At 42.7% G+C, this 22,176-nt stretch overlaps 1 protein-coding gene across 3 annotated transcripts in view; it reads left to right on the plus strand.

The window, feature by feature from the left end:
- The window catches only part of HSD17B12 (hydroxysteroid 17-beta dehydrogenase 12), a 173,177-nt gene that overhangs the window by 49,291 nt on the left and 101,710 nt on the right, over window positions 1-22,176 (plus strand). For all 3 annotated transcript variants that reach the window (XM_043909765.1, XM_043909776.1, XM_043909785.1), the window contains exons 2-3: window positions 19,321-19,367; window positions 22,032-22,107. In XM_043909765.1, the coding sequence (XP_043765700.1) occupies window positions 19,321-19,367; window positions 22,032-22,107 (123 nt within the window). The remainder of the gene's footprint in view (window positions 1-19,320; window positions 19,368-22,031; window positions 22,108-22,176) is intronic.

Below are 22,176 nucleotides of genomic sequence, written 5' to 3' on the forward strand. Positions count from 1 at the left end.
GACCCCCGGACGGGAGAAAAAGAAAAACCAAAAAGGCAGGCCCTAAAGAAGGATCAGTGCGCCTACTGCAAAGAACAGGGGCACTGGAAAAACGAGTGCCCTAAGAGGGACTCAAGGAGAGGAATGACCCAGAGAGAGAAAATCGCCCCCAGAACTTGAGTTCTATATGCGGGGGAAGACAGTGACTAGGGGAGTCGAGACTCGGCACCCCTCCCCGAGTCCTGGGTAACCATACATGTGGAGGGGAAACCCGTTGGCTTCATGGTAGATACTGGCGCCCAACACTCTGTTTTAAATAAAAAACTGGGACCAATGTCTAAGAAAGCCAGCTTAGTGCAAGGAGCCACGGGGACAAAAAGATATTGTTGGACCACAGAACGGAAAGTAAATCTGGGGACCCACCAGGTGTCCCATTCGTTTTTGGTGATACCAGAATGCCCAGCCCCTCTACTTGGAAGAGACTTGTTGACTAAAGTTAATGCTCAGATCCATTTTGACCCCGGGGGAATGTCAGTTACGGATGGACTTGGACAACCGATACATGTCTTGTCCCTAGCCTTAAGGGATGAATACAGACTTTTTGCGCCTAAGTCCTCAGAGACCGTAGCACTAGATGTACAACCGTGGGTCCATAAATATCCATTGGCCTGGGCAGAAACAGCAGGAATGGGACTAGCTAAACAGAGACATCTGGTCGTCATCGAGCTAAAGGCCGAGGCAATTCCTGTGAGGGTGAAACAGTACCCTATGAGCCAAGAAGCTCGGCGGGGGATCACTCCTCACATTCGACGGCTCATGGAGGCCGGAATTCTCAGGCGATGCCAATCCCCTTGGAACACCCCCTTATTGCCGGTGAAGAAGCTAGGGGGGACAGATTACAGACCTGTCCAAGACCTGCGAGAAGTCAACAAACGGGTGAGTGACATACACCCAACTGTCCCTAACCCGTATACCCTCCTGAGCAGTTTACTGCCTGAGTACACTTGGTACACTGTGCTGGACTTGAAGGATGCCTTTTTCAGCCTACCCCTGGCAGTCCAGAGCCAGGAGATATTTGCCTTTGAATGGACTGAGGGGGAAGGCCAACCGGTAGTACAATTAACTTGGACCCGCCTCCCACAGGGGTTCAAGAACTCCCCTACCTTGTTTAATGAGGCTCTGAGTGAGGACCTCTACGAATATCGGGCTTGCCACCCAGAGGTCATTCTGCTACAATATGTAGATGACCTTATGTTGGCTGGAACCACAGAGGAAGCTTGCGGCCGTGCCACTGGGGACCTATTACAAACCCTAGGCATCTTGGGGTATCGTGCTAGCGCAAAGAAGGCACAAATAGCCCGGCAAGAGGTCACCTATTTGGGGTATAAGATCAGGCAGGGGCAAAGGTGGCTAACTCAGGCCATGAAAGAAACAATATTGCAGATACCAGAGCCCAAAAACCCCCGCCAGGTGAGAGAGTTTCTGGGGACTGTTGGATATTGCAGACTGTGGATTATGGGGTTTGCTGAGAAGGCCCGGCCCTTATATGAGGGAAGTAAAGAGACCCCAAAGTGGACTTGGACTGAGCCAATGAAACAGGCTTTCCAGACACTCAGACGGGCCCTACTAGAAGCCCCAGCCCTTGCCCTGCCTAACCCAAATAAGCCATTCCAGCTGTTTGTAGATGAAAAGCAAGGAATAGGAAAGGGGGTCTTGACTCAACAATGGGGACCATGGAAGCGGCCGGTAGCATACCTTTCGAAGCGATTAGACCCGGTGGCCGCTGGGTGGCCCCCTTGCCTTCGCATCATTGCAGCTACAGCCCTCCTCGTCCGCGACGCTGACAAGCTGACGTATGGACAGCAACTCTCGGTTTACACCCCCCACGCCGTGGAAGGGGTTTTAAAGCAGCCGCCGGGTAAGTGGATCTCCAGTGCCCGCTTGACACACTACCAGGCCTTGCTGCTCGATACCCCACGGGTGCGTTTTCAGACCCCTTGCTGCCTAAATCCGGCCACGCTCCTACCCAACCCAGAGAAGGATAGCCCTCTCCATGATTGCAGTGAGATACTGGCTGAGGCCCTGGCGGCACGAAAAGACTTAACTGATGTACCCCTAAGCAACAGTGAGCTAGTATGGTTCACCGATGGGAGCAGTTATGTAAAAGATGGGCAAAGGGAGGCGGGAGCCGCCATAGTTGATGATTCAGGGCAGACGATATGGGCTGAGACACTACCCCCAAACACTTCTGCACAAAAAGCAGAATTGATTGCCCTAATACAGGCTCTGGAGCAAGCCAAAGGGAAGAGAGTCACCATTTTTACTGACAGCCGATATGCTTTCAGCACTGCCCATATTCAAGGTCCCATATACCAAGAAAGGGGATTTCGGACAGCTGAGGGAAAAGAGGTCAAAAATCTGCCTGAGATTCGCAGGCTCCTGGAAGCTGTCCAACTACCCCGGGCAGTAGCGATAGTACATGTCCCCGGTCACCAGAAGGGAGAAGACCCTAAGGCGCAGGGCAATCGTGCTGCTGATGCGGCCGCTCGAGAAGCGGCTAGCCGGGACTACACTGCCCCCATATTAACCGTGGGACTTCCACCTCCTGGTATGGGGACCTTGCCACCAGTTCCCAAATATTCCCTCCCTGATCTCGCCTGGATCAACAAGGATACCACCCTCCAGAAAGATGACCAAGATGGATGGTACCGAGACCAAAACAACAACCTGATCTTGCCTGCCACCCTGGGTCGTCACCTGTGTGAACACCTGCACACAACTACACACTTGGGAGAAAGAAAGACCCTAACACTTCTCCAGACGGCCTGCCTGAGGTTCCCTCGACAAAATGCAACTGTACGAGAGATAATTCAAGCCTGCGAAGCGTGCCAGCTGATGAGGGCAGAGAAGAAGCAGCACTCGGGAACGAGGTACCGAGGGGAAAAGCCAGGGCAACATTGGGAGATAGATTTCACCGAGGTAAGGCCAGGCAAGTATGGGTACCGCTATCTGTTGGTTCTGGTAGATACCTTCTCGGGGTGGGTAGAAGCTTTTCCCACTAAAGGAGAGACAGCAATAGTGGTTGCTAAAAAGATCTTAGAGGAGATAGTGCCTAGGTATGGGCTGCCAGTGACTATGGGCTCTGATAATGGACCTGCCTTTGTGAGCCAGATTGTACAAGGGCTGGCCCAAGCTCTGGGGACGAAATGGAAGTTACATTGCGAATATAATCCCCAGAGCTCAGGACAGGTTGAGAGAATGAATCGGACCTTAAAAGAAACTTTGACAAAGTTGGCAATAGAGACTGGTGGGGACTGGGTGACTCTCCTCCCCTTTGCACTCTTTCGGGCACGTAACACCCCTTATAAGCTGAATCTTACTCCTTTTGAGATTCTGTATGGAAGACCCCCTCCTGTGTATCCTATTTTCGAAGGAAAATGTCTGCCACCCCCTACTTTGGGACAATTCCAGCAAACTCTGATAGCATTAAGTAAGGTGCATAACCATGTTTGGAAATTGATTCGAGAGATACATGAGGGCCAAAACAAGAGGGCCCTCCCCTCACATAATATTGGCCCAGGTGATTGGGTTTGGGTAAAACGACACCAATCTAAAGTATTAGAACCTAGATGGAAAGGCCCTTATGTCGTTCTCCTTACCACTCCTACCGCTGTCAAGGTCGACGGGATTGGACTCTGGGTTCACTGCAATCACGTGCGGCAAGCCACATCGGAAGAACAGGAAAAAGCGCGAGCAGAATGGAAGGCGAGTCCTCACCCGTCAAATCCTTTGAAACTGAAACTCGTCCGCTGGGAGGCCTCCTAATTCTCCTGCTGATGGCAGCTCTCATCGACCCAGGAGCGACCAGTCATAACCCCCATCAACCTGCTAAGATCACTTGGAAACTCAACGACGGGCAAACTCATGAGCTGCTCAATGAGACCTCAGGAATCCACCCTCCAAACACCTGGTGGCCGGACCTGAACTTCGACCTCTCAAGCCTCTTCGCAAAGCAGGACGGTCTCTATGATAAATACTATAGGGATGGGATAAAAAACCATAGGTTGGGGCTTTGGGCTTGCCCGGGCTATGTAAAAAATAACTGGAAAACTTGTGGTGGCATAGAAAGCTATTATTGCAGGAGCTGGAGTTGTGTGACCTCTTGTGATGGACCCCAGAGGTGGGATGTCGGAAACAGAGATCTAGTTAGCTTCACCTTCAAGGACCGTAGACACCAGGGGCCTCAGGTACGAGTACGATTTAACCAGGAACGGGCGAAAAAAGAAAACTGCTGGACCTCAGGACTGACTTGGGGTTTTCAGCTCCACGTAAATTGGCCCGGCCCCTACCCAGGCGAGCTTTTAATCATTAAACAGGTTATTGAGCCGGTGCAGGTACATAGTTTAGGTCCCAATCTGGTCAAAGCATTACAGGGGCACAAGGCGACCCCCAAGCCAACCCCCTTCAGACCAAGCTTGCCAGGAACATTTAACATCTCCTCTACCCCGAGCCTCAGAGGCAAACTGACAGAAACCCCTGGCCCTCTGGCTGTTACCATTAGCTCAGCAATTCAGGACCCCCTATGGGCCTTAGTGAATGCAGCCTTTACGGTCTTAAACCATACCAACCCTAATGCAACCCAGTCCTGTTGGCTTTGTTATAATCTTCACCCCCCCCTTCTATGAGGCCATAGGCCTCAATGTCTCTTACCACTTATCTTCAGGCCAGAACCCACCCCCATGCCGATGGGAAGAACGCAAGGTTGGCCTCACAATGAATGAAGTTTGGGGACAGGGACTCTGTTTGGGCACAGTGCCACGTGATAAAACTTCCCTCTGTGCCCGGACTATTAGTAACCTACGCTTATATGGCAAAAATTGGATTGTGCCAGAGGTTGGGGGCTGGTGGATTTGTTCACATACTGGGCTAACCCCATGTTTAAATGTGAAGGTTTTTAACCAGAGTCAAGAATTCTGTGTCCTGGTTGCTGTAATGCCAAAAATCTTATACCACTCTGAAGAGGTTATGTACTCACATTGGGACCGAGAATTGCCAAGACAAAAGAGAGAGCCAATCAGTGCGATCACCATGGCAGCCTTGTTCAGTCTTGGGCTGGCAGGAGCAGGGACAGGAATAGCTTCACTATCTCTGCAAGGCCAAGGGTTTTCTTCCCTACGAGCCGCCATAGATGAAGATATAACTCGCATAGAAGAATCAATCAGCCACTTAGAGAAGTCTCTGACTTCCTTGTCTGAGGTGGTCTTGCAGAATAGGAGAGGATTGGACTTGATTTTTCTCCAACAGGGTGGGGTCTGCGCGGCTCTGGGAGAAGAATGTTGTTTCTATGCAGACCATACAGGAGTGGTAAGAGAATCTATGGCAAAAGTAAGAGAAGGGCTGGCGCAACGAAAGAGGGAACGGGAGGCCCAGCAGGGATGGTTTGAGTCTTGGTTTCAACGCTCCCCCTGGCTGACCACCTTAGTTTCCACCCTCCTGGGCCCGCTTATAGTGCTATTATTGACACTCACGTTTGGCCCTTGTATTTTAAACCGGCTAATGTCATTTATTAAAGAACGTCTAAATACCATTCAGATTATGGTATTGAGGCAGCAATATCAGATGGTAGCCCAGGATGAAGAGAAGGATTCCTCTACAGGAACAAGAAGACAGGGGGGAATGTGAGGCTGCCAGGGTTAATACCATGACGGGCGGCCTGGACCTAAGTTTTAGCTTCCCCCGAAATGATAAGATTCCCTACCCCCATCAGGTAACCTGGAGCCAGCCAATCAATATGCGCCCAGTAAGAACAAAGGGAGAGCTGAAAAGCCCGCGAAAGTCTGTACCGATAGAATTACTTTGTAAACATGTAACCAATCCGCTTAAGCCAGCTACTAACCGCTTTTGCATATCTTATAAATTTGTGTACCAAGCTTGAGCTCGGCGCTTTCTGACCCTGCACCACTGTGATGTTTGTGGCAGAAAGCCCTGGCTCGAGACAGTAATAAACTTACCTTTTTGCGAGTTGCATTGTCTTGGAAGCCTTCTCTCTCTCCCCGCTCGGGGATTCGGACATCGGGCATAACAATTACCTGTGATGACTTAGAGAACCAAAGAATTTGTCATTTCCTTTGATGGGGAAATTATACTTGATCCCCCATTGCCTGCCCATTGTACATGACTCTGGTTATTATAGATCTGCAGTGGTGCTTACAGAGATGACTAAGAGAGGCTCTCGGTTTCCAGTTTTAGTTTTTGTTTCTTTGTGCCCATAAAAATAATTTTTATACTTTTCTATTTTATCAGAAAAAAATACACTTGTGAGGCAGTGTTTGACTTATGTGTAGCTATATAGTGCTGTATTTGGTTCTGAGAATTCTATGAATATGGGAAAGTGATATTTTTAATCTATCTAAAAAGATCGAAGGCTAAATTTTTAATACTTATGCAATTTGAAGTTGTATCATTTCTGTGTAATAGTTAAAGCCCTAACCATGAAATGGGTGGTTTATAGAATACCTAATATCCACAGTGGGTCTTATGCATCATTGTAGTCTCTGTAGTCATACACATGATAGTTTCTAAAAACCGTTAATTTGATTTAAATTTGGTAGTTAATAGGAGATGATAGGAAAAAAATGTTCTTGTTGGGAGCTTAAAGCCAAATCTTTTTGAGAAGTGTGTTTAGTATCTTATTCTCAACTTAGTCTGCTTTAATATGTTTAAGAGGGACCTTGGGGGAACTTCCAGTTTTAAAATAGGCAAGTAACAGTATTTTCTAGCCTTTTATCTCTTGGAATATGTAGGAAATTATTTAGGAGAATAAATTCTCCTAATAATTAGGAGAATAAGAAGCAGTAAGCACCATTTGGATGAAATGAGGGAACTTCTGAAATCCTTGATTCCCAGTCACAGAGAATAAAGTTGGAAGAGTGACAACTTACTTCACAGAGCAGATGTCTAAGAGCTCACAGATGGTCCACCACTGAGAAGCAGGCAAGTTTGCTATGGACCCCAGAAAAACACAGGAATTCAAAAGACAAGGATGAGGAAGGGCACCGAACCAGATGTGCTTGTGAGTCCAAAAAACTGGGCGCAGGAGAGAGCGGAGGTGAGACACCAGACTGGAAACAGAGGTTAAGTGGCAGGTCTGCAGACTAACAGCTGCCCAGCTACTCAGCAACCAGCAACTCAGAAGACTGGAGTTTGGGGAATGAAGAGATACCAGAGTCCTAGAAAAGATAAAGACACTGTTATCTGTATGTTATCTGTATTGTTACCTGCATTTGGAAGAGTCATTTTCCAATGTTGGATCTGTTGTTTTGACTTTAACCTTTGCTTTTTGTTGCTATTGTTATTATAATCATACATAATGGCCTGCCTCAGGTAACCCTGTCCCTCTGCTTGACTTAAACTGAAGTGTCTTTGTTCAGCTCACAGAGAGACAATCTGACCCAGCCCATCTGGTGAATGGCTGCAAAAACACGAAATTGACACCCTCCCACTGTGGGCCTCCCCCCACCTCCCACCACTGGCCATTCCAGGAGGTATTTGCAAGATTAATAGCCTTTTTTACTTTACTTCCTTACCTCCTCCCACTCTGTTCAGTAAAAGAATCTGGCATCCAGATCCCACAAGATGGTTGTTTTGAGACATTAGTCTGCCATCTTCTCTGTCTGCTGACTTTCTGAATAAAGTCGTATTCCTTCCCTCCACACCTCATCTGTAGACTTTTTGGCCTGTCATGTGGTGAGCGCGGAGCAAGCTTGGACTCAATAACAGTACTGACTTGTGGATCCCCTAATCAAAGAGCTGGTTTGCCCAATGATTACCCTATAGTGAAGGCCCCAATTTAGTCATCCCACCCATGCACCCTCATTGCCATGTTATTGTCTCCAAGATGAGACAAACCAAAACAATCAAAAATAACTTAGAGGAAACAGAATAAAAGAGTAGAAGAAACTATAAATATATAAACAAAGTCTAATTAATGTCCTTAGAGATAAGAGAAGATAATGAATGCATAGTAAGAATAAGCTGATGCTTTAAAAAGAGAACAATTAGAATAGAGAAGAGCTCTTCATTACTAAAAAATTGACAACCTAATTTTAAAAGTCAATACAAAATTTGGAAGATAAAAGTTGAAGAGATTTCCAGGAAAATAAATAAGAAGAAAAGTAAAATTAATAAAGAAATTGTTATATCCAAACTCTGGTTAATGGAAATTATAGAGAACAATGTGAGGAAGAAATTATCAATAATTAATATTTAATACATAAGAAAATTGCCAGAATTGAAGACCATGAATTTGGAGTCCCATCAGTGCCTAGCACCAATGAATGGAGAAGCACCCACTCCAAGTCCTGTTATCATGACAGAGTCCTAAAGATGAAGTAACAATCCTGAAAGCACCAATGACAAAAAAGCAAATTGTCATTTGCAAATTGTCTGTAACTAGAATGGGTGAAACATTCTTTTTAAGCAATACTGGTGCAGTGGAGGGTTGTTTTAAATTTTTTGTTGAAAACGATCTCCTGTTCCAAATTCTAGTGTAGACTTTAAAAACGTGCACAACCAAAAATTTGAGAATTATGTTTTATTTGGCAGACATACTGAGGGCTTAAGCCCAGGAGACAGCCTCTTAGCTCTGAGTGACTGTTCCAAAGAGGTAAGGGAGGAGCCAGGAGATACGAGTTTTTGCAATAAAAAAACAAGTAATCAAAAGATTGCTGTTGATTAAAGAAAACCAGACTTCTTAAGTTAATGAATTTAGTGCTTTTTCATGTATGGGAAGATGCCAGAGTCTGGGTTTATTGAAGTCATTCCTTTGATATGCACCCTAACAGTCCAGTATCCTGATTCTCTCCATCCTGATTCCCCTGAGGGTGCACAGTTGGGGGCAGCTGCAGTGGCTGATGGCTTGATGACCTCAGCATCCTTTGTTTACTGATGGCAGGCAGCATTCTTTGTTCATACTAGTTAAACTACTACAGGTGAAGTTAGAATATAGACTATATTTTTAAAGATACAAAAGATTAAAAAAAATTGCCTCTTCAACTGTCACACGAAGAGATGTGATAACTAAATTTAAAATTCTGGATGGCATCCTAGAACAGAAGGACACTCAGTAACAAGATTGCCTGAAAAAAATATGAACTTTAGTTAATACATCATTATTGGTTCATTAATTGTGACAAATTTTCCATACTAATGTAAGATGTTAGATGTTAGTAATAAGAAGAATTAGCTTGGAGTTTGAGAAATACTCTATATTCACATTTTTTTTGTTTGTTTTTAGATAAGTCATACTTTAGCCACCTGATGCAAAGAACTGACTCATTGGAAAAGACCCTGATGCTGGGAAAAGTAGAAGGCAGGAGGAGAGGGGATGACAGAGGATGAGATGGTTGGATGGCATCACTGACTCAATGGACATGAGTTTGAGCAAGCTCCGGGAGATGATGAAGGACAGGGAAGCCTGGTGTGCTGCAGTCCATGGGGTCACAAAGAGTTGGACACGACTGGGTGACTGAACAACAAATGCTGCTTTAAAATTTAATAATTACTTTTCAAAATGTTTAACAAATGTATCTAAATGCGTCCTTGTTTGGCAATTTAGATGTGCTCCATAATGAGGGACTAGAATAAGATCTAAAAAACAAGAGCTTCAACCCAGGAGAGTCCAAGAGAATTCCCAAGATTAGGTTCTAGAACCATAGCTGATGTATCTATTCCATGTTGGAATAGGATGAACGTTAGAATGTTCTGTGAAGGTGATCTTTAAGGGAAAGAAAACCAAAAAAAAGAAGCATGGAACAAACTGCTGGGGTTGATTGTGTGGAAAATTATACTGAGAGGCCTTTAGAGACTGGGGGAACATTTAAAAGGAAAACTATGCAAATGCAAGAAAAAGGCCATTTTAACTCCAGGAGAAGAAAAATGTTGATTAGGAAAGAAAATGTAATTCTGCTATGCTGTCTGGTTCACTAGTGGATGATATATTTTTCTAGCCACAATAATTGTTGAATAATAAAGGATTTGACAGATTTTGTTCCTGCTCTCTGTGAAGTGAAGTGGAGTCACCCAGCCGTGTCCGACTCTGCGACCCCATGGACTGTAGCCAAACAGGATCCTCCGTCCATGGGATTTTCCAGGCAAGAATACTGGAGTGGGTTGCCATTTCCTTCTCCAGGGGATCTTCCCAGGGATAGAACCCGGGTCTCCTGCCTTGTAGGCAGCCACTCTCTGGGAGGGAGTATCTAAATCCTTGGAGTTTCCTAAGTGATAGGGGTATCTTTGTTATTCATGGTGGGCTCTGATAATGTATGCTAGTGAGATCGCTCATGGTGGGACTGTATGGAGAGCTTCAAGATGGGGGCTGGTCCTGCTGGAAACACCAACCTCGGGATTAGAAGATTGGCGCCTTGAGCCATGGGATACCAGCTGAACCTGCCAGCCTCTGCGGAGGGATGAGGAGCCTTGAGTCTGAGTTCAGTCCCATGGCCGATGATTCAGTCAACCACACCTTTGTAATGAAACCCAGTGAGAACTCCATCTTCCCACCACGCACTGCTCTCCTCAAGAAAAAGTAACCACTCCTGTGGATTTATTCTCCATTCACACTGGATCACACTTGGAGAAGGAAATGTGACCCAGAAGGAAAGGCTGGCTCACACTCCAGTATGGTTGCCTGGAGACTCCCATGGACAGAGGGACTGGTGGGCTACAGTCCATAGGGTCACAGTCGGACGTGACTGAAGTGACTTAGCACTGGATCACAAGCTAGTACACCAGCTATTTTACTTGCTTTTAAAAATATATCAATATTTCTAAAGGTCTGTGCAGTAGGACTTGATTTCCTTCATCTGCCAAAAGCAGCTGTGTTGTGTAGAACTCCCAGAGGCAGTGCTGCTGTGTAAAATGATGATTTAAGTAACATTAAGCCCTTCTTGCAAAAATCATCTTGCAGTTCCTAGTGAGTGAACACACTGATGTTCTGGGGTGGGGCTGGAGGAGTGGCCCCCCTTACTCAGGGAGGTTATAGAAGCGCTACAATTTGGGGACCCTCCCACACCTTGCCCTCTGTGGCTGTTCACTGGGTTGGTCCTGATTTGTATCCTTCATTAAAAAGCTGTAGTCATGAATTGTCTTAGGTTATCCTGAGTTCTTTGAGTCATTCTGGTGAATTCTTGAACCTGAGAAATTGTGAGAACCTGAACATTGTAACCAACTAGTCACCAGTGTGGGTGGCCTAGCGATGCCTGGACTTGTGGCTGGTGTCTGCCTCGTGGGCAGTTTCTCTGTCTTTAACCTGTAGGATCTGCACTCACTCTGGGTTAATGTCAGAATTGAAGTTCCAGTATTATAACAATGTAATGACTAACTTTTGGCAGAATCTTGTGCTATAACTTCATTGGAAGGATGGGGAAATTTAAAGGGGGTGAAGATTCTCTTTCAACCCTAATGAGTCAAGTAATATAAAAATAAGTGAATCAGGGAATTAGAGTATAATCGGATTTAGAACGTGTAAAGACAAGGAGAGGCAATTAAAAGCAGTGAAAATTGTTGTTTCTGGGGATAGAGTAGGAAGGTGCAGAAGGATACAGATAAAATCCCACTTTTTTTTTTTTTGGTCTAAGCCTCTTGAAACTGTTTTTTCTTTTTCAAGCTAAGTTACATATTTCTTAGATTTAAGTAAAATCACTTTAAAAAGAAGGGAGCCTGACTTGTAGGCCCTCAGTAGTTCATCACGAAATAGACTTGGACATATGTGATGTGTGTATGTAGGGGAGGTATTTAGGGGATGTTTTTAGGAGTGGTACCTAAAAGTGAATAAGCAAAGGAAGCAGGATAGGGCAGAGGGAGAAGTCAAACTGATGCTGGGATGGCCCATAGAGATCCCTAAGTGAGGTAAGGGAGCTGGATCTTTGTGTGGAACGGTAATTACGCATGCATTAACCAGGGGAGGGCTGTAACCTTGGGCAAGGCAGCTCCCTTTGACTGAGGATCATTCCTGGGAGATGCTGTCTTGTGTGCTGAGAGCAGATAACACTCCTGGTTAGAGGATTGCCCAAAGACCTCTGTACTGGAAGCAAGGATGTGGTTGGTACTCTTAATGGTGCCCAATGCCCACTACAAACTCCAGAAACTGGAGAGTCTGATTAAGTTTTGATACCCATCAGACAAATTTTATAATCTCTAGTCCTGGCATATTCTTGGCTTTGCAGGACTATTTTTAAAGTGTGGTATGCTGGTTGAGGGCTTCTCAGGTGGTGCTAGTGGTAAAGAACCTGCCTGCCAATGCAGGAGACTTAAGAGACATGGGTTTGATCCCTGGGTCGGGAAGATCCCATGGAGAAGGGAATGTCAACCCATCCCAGTATGCTTGCCTGGAGAATCCCATGGACAGAGGAGGCTGGTGGGCTACAAGAGCTGGGCACTACTGAGGTGACTTACCTGCATGTGTGCTGGTTGAGGTCAGCTTGGAGTTGGCAGTTTTCACATACACACAAATACACACACACACACACACACACACACACCAGAGTCATCTGTATTCTTTTGAAATATGTATATTACAGCCAGAAATTCTAGATGTATTAGTTGGGGTGAATTTATTGTCATTTAATTATTGAGCTTTTTCATATTAAGGGATTTCAAAACACCTAATCTGAGAAAGTCTGATGTTGCCATCGACTCAGTGCTGTAATCCCATGTAGGATTTGCTTGCTCCACAATTGTTGAGCATAAGCAGAATAATCTAGGTACCAGAGGCTCTGTGAGTAGACAGGTTGAGTGGCAGACAGATTAGGAGAGTATAAGGTATCGTACTTGTATCATGAAGAACTTTGAGAAACCAGGTTCTCAGGGAAATTGTCTAAGTCTTGTTTTGTAGTTTGTAAGAGCAACTAACTGTGAGCATCATTCATGCATTCAGCAAATGTCTACTGAGCACTTGCCTTGTGCACATCACATAGCAAGGAGCCTAGAATCCAGTAGAAGAATTAAGACGTGTAAGGAGATGCATTTGAAAGTAGAGTGGCAAGTGCTGTGAGAGAAGTGCGTGTAAAGATGTGGAAGAGAGAAAGAATTCGTTTGAAGTGATCTGAACAGTGCAGTTAGTCGGTGGAGTCTGAACAAGCTATGAAGAAAGAGGCATGGAGATGAGGTTCTGGGGATCTGGGAGAGAGCAGAAAAGTTTATCACAGAGAAAAGGAAAAGGAGAGAATTGGGAACAATTAGAAAATGTTTGTCCTTCTTGTGTGAAACATTAGTGAATCAGTGACAGGAATTCAATGTAAAATTTGGGTCCCCATACTTCCAAAATACTCAGAAGATGAAAAGTTACAGAAATGTGCAACAGAGTTGATAATGAGGTTGGAGGAACTTGCCTATGATACTTAATTTCCTATAGGTGGATTCCACTACAAATGTTTAAAATCATGAGTTAATAATGTTTTTTGTAAGCAAAATCACAATCATAAAAACACATGAGTTACCTTTGAGAGGTATCAGAGAACCAATTTATTTTGAAAACTGGTAAGTAAAGGAAAAAAATCCAACATTTATCTTGTGCTCCTGTGCAAACTCTGTATCAGATAACTGATAAGGAGTCATTTCTCTATGGAAATATTCCAGCTAATAAATTAAGCTGGGATGACAGAATTCAAGTATCAGTATAGTTCAGTTCAGTCACTAAGTCATGACTGACTCTTTGCAATCAAATGGACTGCAGCACGCCAGGCTTCCCTGTCCATCACCCTGTCCAACTCCTGAAACTTTCTCAAACTCATATCATTCACGTCGGTGTTGCCATCCAACCACTTCATCCTCTGTTATCCCCTTCTCCTCCTTTCTTCAATTTTTCCAGCATCAGGGTTTTTCGAGCCAGTTCTTCATATCAGGTGGCCAAAGTATTGGAGTTTCAGCTTCCGCATCAGTCCCTCCAATGAATATCCATGGACTGATTTCCTTTAGGTTTGACTGGTTGGATCTCCTTGCAGTCCAAGGGACCTCTCAAGTCTTCTCCAAACCACAATTCAAAAGCATCAGTTCTTCAGCCCTCAGCTTCAATTCCCACATCCATACATGACCCTGGAAAAACCACAGCTTTTTTTTTTTGTTTTATCAGTGTGATGAATGTTTTATTAAAAATACAGTAATTTCTTTTACCAAGTCAGGCTACACCTCCTAGGACTCCTAAATAAGTGAGAAAAATACAGTTAAGTTTTCTGAAAAACTTCTCAGAAAGTCAGCACTGGTAAGAACAAGAAAAATCTAAGAATTTAGTAAGACAGGGTATTTAGGATCTGTTGACTCTTCTTTGGCCTTAATGTAACTATTTTTTTTTTTTTTAATTCTGCTGCTGCTGCTGCTGCTAAGTCGCTTCAGTCGTGTCTGACTCTGTGCGACCCCAGAGACGGAAGCCCATCAGGCTCCCCCGTCCCTGGGATTCTCCAGGCAAGAACACTGGAGTGGGTTGCCATTTCCTTCTCCAAAAACCACAGCTTTGACTAGACAGATCTTTGTTGGCAAAGTAGTGTCTCTGCTTTTTAATATGCTGTCTAGGTTGGTCATGGCTTTTCTTCCAAGGAGTAAGCATCTTTTAATTTCGGCTGCAATGAAATTACAAATCATCTGCAATGATTTTGCAGCCCCCCAAAACAAAGTCTCTCACTGTTTCCATTGTTTCCCTATCTATTTGCCATGAAGTGATGGGCCTGGATGCCATGATCTTAGTTTTCTGAATGTTGAGTTTTAAGCCAACTTTTCCACTCTCCTCTTGCACTTTCATCAAGAGGCTTTTTAGTTCTTCTTCGCTTTCTGCCATAAGGGTGGTGTCATCTGCATATCTCAGGTTATTGATATTTCTCCTGGCAGTCTTGATTCCTGCTTGTGCTTCATCCAGCCCAGCATTTCTCATGATGTACTCTGCATATAAGTTAAATAAGCAGGGTGACAATATACAGCCTTGACGCACTCCTTTTCCTGTTTGGACCCAGTCTGTTGTTCCATGTCCAGTTCTAACTGTTGCTTCTTGACCTGCATACAGATTTCCCAGGAGGCAGGTCAGGTGGTCTGGTATTCCCATCTCTTGAAGAATTTTCCACAGTTTGTTATGATCCACACAGTCAAAGGCTTTGGCATAGTCAATAAAGCAGAAGTAGATGTTTTTCTGGAACTCTCTTGCTTTTTTGATGATCCAACGGATGTTGGCAATTTGATCTCTGGTTCCTCTGTCTTTTCTAAATCCAGCTTGAACATCTGGAAGTTGACGGTTCATGTATTGTTGAAGCCTGGCTTGGAGAATTTTGAGCATTACTTTACTAGCGTGTGAGATGAGTGCAATTGTGTGGTAGTTTGAGCATTCTTTGGCACTGCCTTTCTTTGGGATTGGAATGAAAACTGACCTTTTCCAGTCCTGTGGCCACTGCTGAGTTTTCCAAATTTGCTGGCATATTGAGTGCAGCACTTTCACAGCATCATCTTTCAGGATTTGAAATGGCTCAACTGGAATTCCATCACCTCCACTAGCTTTGTTCATAGTGATGCTTCCTAAGGCCCAGGGTGTCATTCCAGGGTTGTCTGGCTCTAGGTGCGTGATCACACCGTCGTGGTTATCTGGGTCATGAAGATCTTTTTTGTCTAGTTTTTCTGTGTATTGTTTCCACCTCTTCTTCCTATCTTTTGCTTATGTTAGGTTCATACCATTTCTGCCCTTTATTGAGCCCATCTTTGCATGAAATGTTCCCTTGGTGTCTCTAATTTTCTTGAAGAGCTCTCTAGTCTTTCCCATTCTGTTGTTTTCCTTTATTTCTTTGCATTGATCATGGAGGAAGGCTTTCTTATCTCTCCTTGCTGTTCTTTGGAAGTCTGCATTCAAATGGGTATGTCTTTTCTTTTCTCCTTTGCCTTTAGCTTCTCTTCTTTTCTCAGCTATTTGTAAGGCCTCCTCAGACAACCATTTTGCCTTTTTGCATTTCTTTTTCTTGAGGATGGTCTTGATCACTGCCTCCTGTACAATGTCACAGACCTCCATCCATAGTTCATCAGGCACTCTGTCTATCAGATCTAGTCCCTTGAATCTATTTCTCACTTCCACTGTATAATCATAAGGGATTTGATTTAGGTCATACCTGGTGGTTTTCCCTACTTGCTTCAATTTAAGTCTAACTTTGGCTATAAGGAGTTCATGATCTGAGCCATAGTCAGCTCCTAGTCTTGTTTTTGCCGACTGTATAGAGCTTCTCCATCTTTGGCTGCAAAGAACATAATCAATCTGGTTTCGGTATTGACCATCTGGTGTTGTCCATGTATAGAGTCTTCTCTATACATGGAAGAGGGTGTTTGCTATGACCAGCACACTCTCTGACAAAACTCTATTAGCCTTTGCCCTGCTTCGTTTCATACTCCAAGGCCAAATTTGCCTGTTACTCCAGGTACCTCTTGACTTCGTACTTTTTCATTCCAGTCCCCTGTCATGAAAAGGACATCTGTTTTGGGTGTTAGTTCTAGAAGGTCTTGTAGGTCTTCATACAGCCGTTCAACTTCAGCTTCTTCAGCATTATTGGTCAGGGCATAGACTTGGATTACTGTGATATTGAATGGTTTGCCTTGGAGATTAATAGAGATCATTCTGTCTTTTGGAGATCATATCCAAGTACTGCATTACGGATTCTTTTGTTGACTGTGATGGCTACTCTATTTCTTCTAGGGGATTCTTGTCCACAGTAATAGATATAATGGTCATCAGAGTTAAATTCACCCATTCCAGTCCATGTTAGTTCACTGATTCCTAAAATGTCAGTATTCAGTCTTGCCCTATCCTGTTTGACCACTTTCAATTTGCCTTGATTCACGGACCTAGCAATCTAGGTTCCTATGCAGTATTGCTCTTTACAGCATTAGACTTTACTTCCGTCACCAGTTACATCCACAGCTGGGTGTTTTTGCTTTGGCTCCATCTCTTCATTCTTTCTGGAGTTATTTCTCTACTGATAATCCAGTAGCATTTTGGGCATCTACCAACCCGAGGAGCTCATCTTTCATTGTCCTATCTTTTTGCCTTTTCATACTGTTCATGGGATTCTCAAGGCAAGGATACTGAAGTGGTTTGCCATTGCCTTTTTCAGTGGACCACGTTTTGTCAGAGCTATCCACCATGACCCGTCTGTCTTGGGTGGCCCTACGTGGTATGGCTGTTAGTTTTATTGAGTTAGAAAAGGCTGTGGTCCATGTGATCAGTTTGGTTTTCTGTGATTGTGGTTTTCATTCTGTCTGCCCTCTGATGGAGAAGGATAAGAGGCTTATGGAAATATCACCATTTTGCAGTCTCTAATTAAATAATATATCTCAGTGGTGAACATCAGTGGCTGCTTACATAACAAAAAGCAAAATTAGCAAACCTGTGCCTCCTGATAGAAGTATGTACTATTGCTTATAAAGTATTCTTACCCAAAAAATTAAACCTGAATTTGATCACGTAACTATTAGTGGACAGAAGAACATGTTAAATGACATCAGGAGGATGCAATCAGCCACTGACAGGCTGGTTAAGTTAAATGTATGTTCTAATATATTCAACAAATGCCAGGGAGGGGAGGAGGAGGGAGGCAGAGGGAGAGGAAGCAAAGCCGATAGAGCAGATAGAAAATGGCAACCCACTCCAGTATTCTTGTCTGGAGAATTCCATGGATGGAGGAGCCTGATGGGCTACAGTCCATGGAGTCGCAAAGGGTTGGACATGACTAAGCAGCTAAGAGGGGGAGAGACAGAGATGGAGACAGACATAGATATGATTTCATAACCTGTTCTGTTACTTCATATTCTATTATGATTGTGAAAGATATGACTAGGAAGAATTTAGATATGTTTGCCATATTTCTGAATAGTAAAAGTAGGGAAGATGTTAGTTGCTCAGTCATGTCCAACTCTTTGTGAACCAGTGGACTATAGACCACCAGGCTCCTCTGTCCATGGAATTCTTCAGGCAAAAATACTGGAGTGGGTAACCATTCCCTTCTCCAGTGGGTCTTCCCGACCCAGGGATTAAGATCCAGGTCTCCTGCACTGCAGGCAGATTCTTTACCGTCTGAGCCACAGGGAAGCCCATTTCCGGATGCTGTTCACAACCATGCTATGAATTTGTTAGCAAACAGAATTTTAGAGGTAAGATACCATGGTGTGGTCTGACCTGTTATCATTGTCAAGTGTTTATGCTACATAAGATTTTAGAGCTTTAAAGAGAAATATGCTTTCTCATAGAAGAAATAGATATTACTTGATTTCTACTACCTATATATATATTTTAAAGGTTTTAAATGTATAATAGGCTAGTGTGTACTTACTTGTACAGCTCCATGCATTTTTACATACACACATACACATCAAGATACAGAATATTTCCTACATCCTGAAGGTTCCCTTAATGCCTTTTCCCTGTCATCTACCCCATTACCCAGGAGTAGCCAATATTGTAACTTCTGTCATTATAGATTAGTTTTTCCCTTTTTGGAATTGGATAAATGGAATCAAAACAGCTTGCACACTTTTATTTCAGGCTTTTTTGGCTCAGTATAATGTCTGAGAGATCTGGTCATCTTTTGCATGTATTAATAGTTCTTTTATTTAAAAAATTGCTATTTAGTATTCTGTTGTGTAAATATACCTTAATTTACTTACTCATTCTCTTGCAGTTTAATATTTGGACAACTGGGCATCAATAAAGCTACCATGGACATTATTTTGATAGACATGATGTTTTTATTACCTCTTGGGAATTGTTAGGTCACAGGTGGAGGCACGTTTATTTCTGGACGTAATGCAAAGTCATTTTCCCAAAATGATTGTGTCAATTTATAGTGCCGCCAGCATTGTATGAGAGTTCTAGCTGCTTCCCATCCTTGTCAGCCCTGGGAAGTGCAGTTTTTTTATTTTTAGCTTTGTGCTGGGTATTCGCTCCTAATATTGAACCGCTGGTAATTGCTCCATCTTTTACATCAAAGTATAGTTGACCCCATCAGCAGCACGGTCAGTTAGGGTCACGGACCCTCCTCCATGCAGTTGAAAATCCAAGTATAACCTGACAGTTGGCTCTCAGTATCTTGAGATTTAGCTTCTGAGGTTTCATATCTGTGGATTCAACCAACCTTGGGTCATGTAGTCCTGTACTATGTATTTATTGGAAAAAATCTGCATATACATGGACCCTTGGTGTTCGAAGCTGTGTTGTTCAAGGGTCAGCTGTATCACACAGGCCCTCTTGTGTCTAATTGGTGGGTCTTAACTATGATCAGTTCTACGTCGTGATTCTGAAACTAAACTGTTACTTTTTTCTTTTCTCAGTTGTCACAGGTAGTACTGATGGAATTGGAAAATCATATGCAGAAGAAGTAAGTAATTTTCAAGACTTTTCTTTTTGGTATAAAAATATAAGAACAAATATAGAATGCTCTTTTACTGTAATTTTGATTTTGAAGTTAAAAGCACCATTAGAGCGTTATACAATATAATAGAGGTACTTTGTTTCTACCTTGTTAGCAATGCTATGCTTAAACACAACTTTAAAACAAATTTTGGGGCATAATGCGTGTAAAACATTTTGTCCAGATAAGTTGGAATTGTGAACATTTTAGTGTAATTTTATTTTATATTGTGTAACTATGGGTCCATAGTCCATGGGTTCTCAGTCTTTAAAGTTAATTGCTTTGGATTATTTTTCAAAAGGTAGATAAATTATGAGAGAGCGATTGAATATGCAGACTAGCTGTGGTATCCTTCACAAGACGGACTGAGATTGACAGATATTGACAGACACCCTCAGAGGATTCCAGTTGTCTGTAATGTAACTGACGGGGAAGACATCATAATAGTTTGAACAGAACTGTACAGACCAGAAGCATTGGCCGTGCCGTTAAGGCATGCAGTCCTAGTTCCACAGAGGCACCAACAGCCTGAGATATTGTCTGACTGTGACGGAGATCCTGGCCGATCCACTGACTCTCTCATTTATCCTTTCAAAAGGGTTTTTAAAAATCCTTTGGTTTCTCAGCCTTCTGTTTTTAATACAAAATCTACAGAGAAGTTGCAAGAAGAAAACAGCAAGCACTCATACACCTTTCATCAGGATTCACCAGTTGTTAACAATTTGCCCTGTTTCACTTTATCATTATAATTTGGTGGGACCATTTGGGACTTACAGGCTTTGTAACAATTCACCCTTAAAGATTTCAGCATGAAGCTCCTGAGAACTAGAACGTTCACTCTTGTAACCACAGTCCAGTGATCATACATGGGATAGGAAGTTTAACTTGACACCATACTACTGTACAATATATACTCTGTATGAACGTTTCCTTGTTATCCCAATGATGTCTTTTAGAGAGCTTTTTGTATTCCAGAATCCATTTAAAGATTATGTGTTGCATCTAGATGTCATATTTCTTGACTAGGAGAGCTCCCTAGCGCCCTTCCTCGCAGCCCCGCCCGCCCCCCCGCCCCCCAGCCTTTTTGCCTTTTTTCTTTTATAACAGTGGCATTTTGGAAGAAATCCACGCCAGTTGTGTTGTAGATTACTCAGTTTGTCTGATTTGTCTGACTGTTCCTCGTGACTGTGCGTGTGTGCTCAGCTGCTCAGTTCCTCGTGATTCGGTTCAAGTTAAATTTTTTTAGCAGAAATGCTGCACAGGTGTTAAACATTTTTTAGCAGGAATGTTACACAGGTGATAGTGTGTTCTTTTGAGTTGATCTTATCAGGAGCCACAAGAAGTCCATTTCTTTATTGATTATGTTGAGATAAATCACTTAAGATGCTCTCTCCCATAATTTTCTATTATAAAAGTACCTTTTCCCCCTTTGTAATTAATGAGGAATCTGTGGGATGATTCTTTGTATGCATACCTCATTTCTCAACAATCTTCCACCCCAGCATCTGTTGCTGATTTTTGCCTAAATTAGTTATCGCTAGGGTAGTTTTAAAATGGTGATTTTTAAATGGTATCTTTCCTTTTGCAATTATATTAGATGCCATTTTTCTATAGATAGGCTTTTTTTTTTGTTCTTCCTCTCCCCATTAATTAAAAAGAGAAAAGAACTCTTGGTATATATTTGTGGGTTTTTTATAGTGTTTTTATAAGAAATTAATTCAGCAAGTTATTACCAATCTTAATTATTTTTTATAAAAAAATGTTCCATATCTTCTCATTTGCTATACCACTTTTTACTTAATAAAAGCTGACTTTAGGATTTAGGACTGGAAAATTAGTTTACTAAATCATTTATAGTTCAGAGCACGTAATTTACTCTCATTTATATACTGTCTGTAGTAGTTCACTAAAAATTCTGCGTATATCAGTGTTTTTCCCTCTGCTCCTATATTTATGGGTCTCTGGGGGTAGAAACCATGTTACTATAAATCTTATTCATTCTGTGCAGTACTTACACAGCCCTGGGGAAGTACACAGAAGGGACTCCTTAGGAAATTCTTTAGTAAGTCTTTTAACTAATTAATTCAATTAACTATCTTAGTTTGCCTTTGTAGTCCATAAAGTATAGTATTTAAATAAAAACTTTAAAATTGATTCTATTTATGAATTCCCAACATGTTAACCGTAGTGTCCTTTGCTAGTTCTACAGTCTTCATATATCCAGTCTAAGACAAAAACTTTTAAAGCTAATTTTTAAATTAAAGAAGTAATAGATACTTAGGAATAAAAAAATTAAGTATGGACAGGTACAAAATAAAAGTCTTCCTTTTTCTAAAACCCATTGGCTTTTTTTTTTTCCCATTTATTTTTATTAGTTGGAGGCTAATTACTTTACAAACCCATTGACTTTTATACACTAGCTTGACTGAGAAAGATAATTCTTTGGGGAATCTTTTTGTACAGTCTTCATTTTCGTTTGCCCATTCCTTACATTCAGGGGTATATTTGTTTTTTAACGTGAGTTATCATATGGGTCAGATTTTCTTAAAATGAGACTATATCTAATTTACATTTTAAAGTGAAACACACAGATGTGATTCAGCTCTTCGGTGTCTTCTTTTATTGTTTCAGTTAGCAAAGCGTGGAATGAAAATTGTCCTTCTCAGCAGATCACAGGACAAACTGAACCAAGTTTCCAGTGAGATAAGTAAGTCCTCATATCACCCTTCCCCTTATAATCACAAAAGGAGTACAGGTAGTCTAAATTTAATGTTTT

This window comes from Cervus elaphus, chromosome 1 (genome assembly GCF_910594005.1).
Source record: "Cervus elaphus chromosome 1, mCerEla1.1, whole genome shotgun sequence".
NCBI lineage: Eukaryota > Metazoa > Chordata > Mammalia > Artiodactyla > Cervidae > Cervus > Cervus elaphus.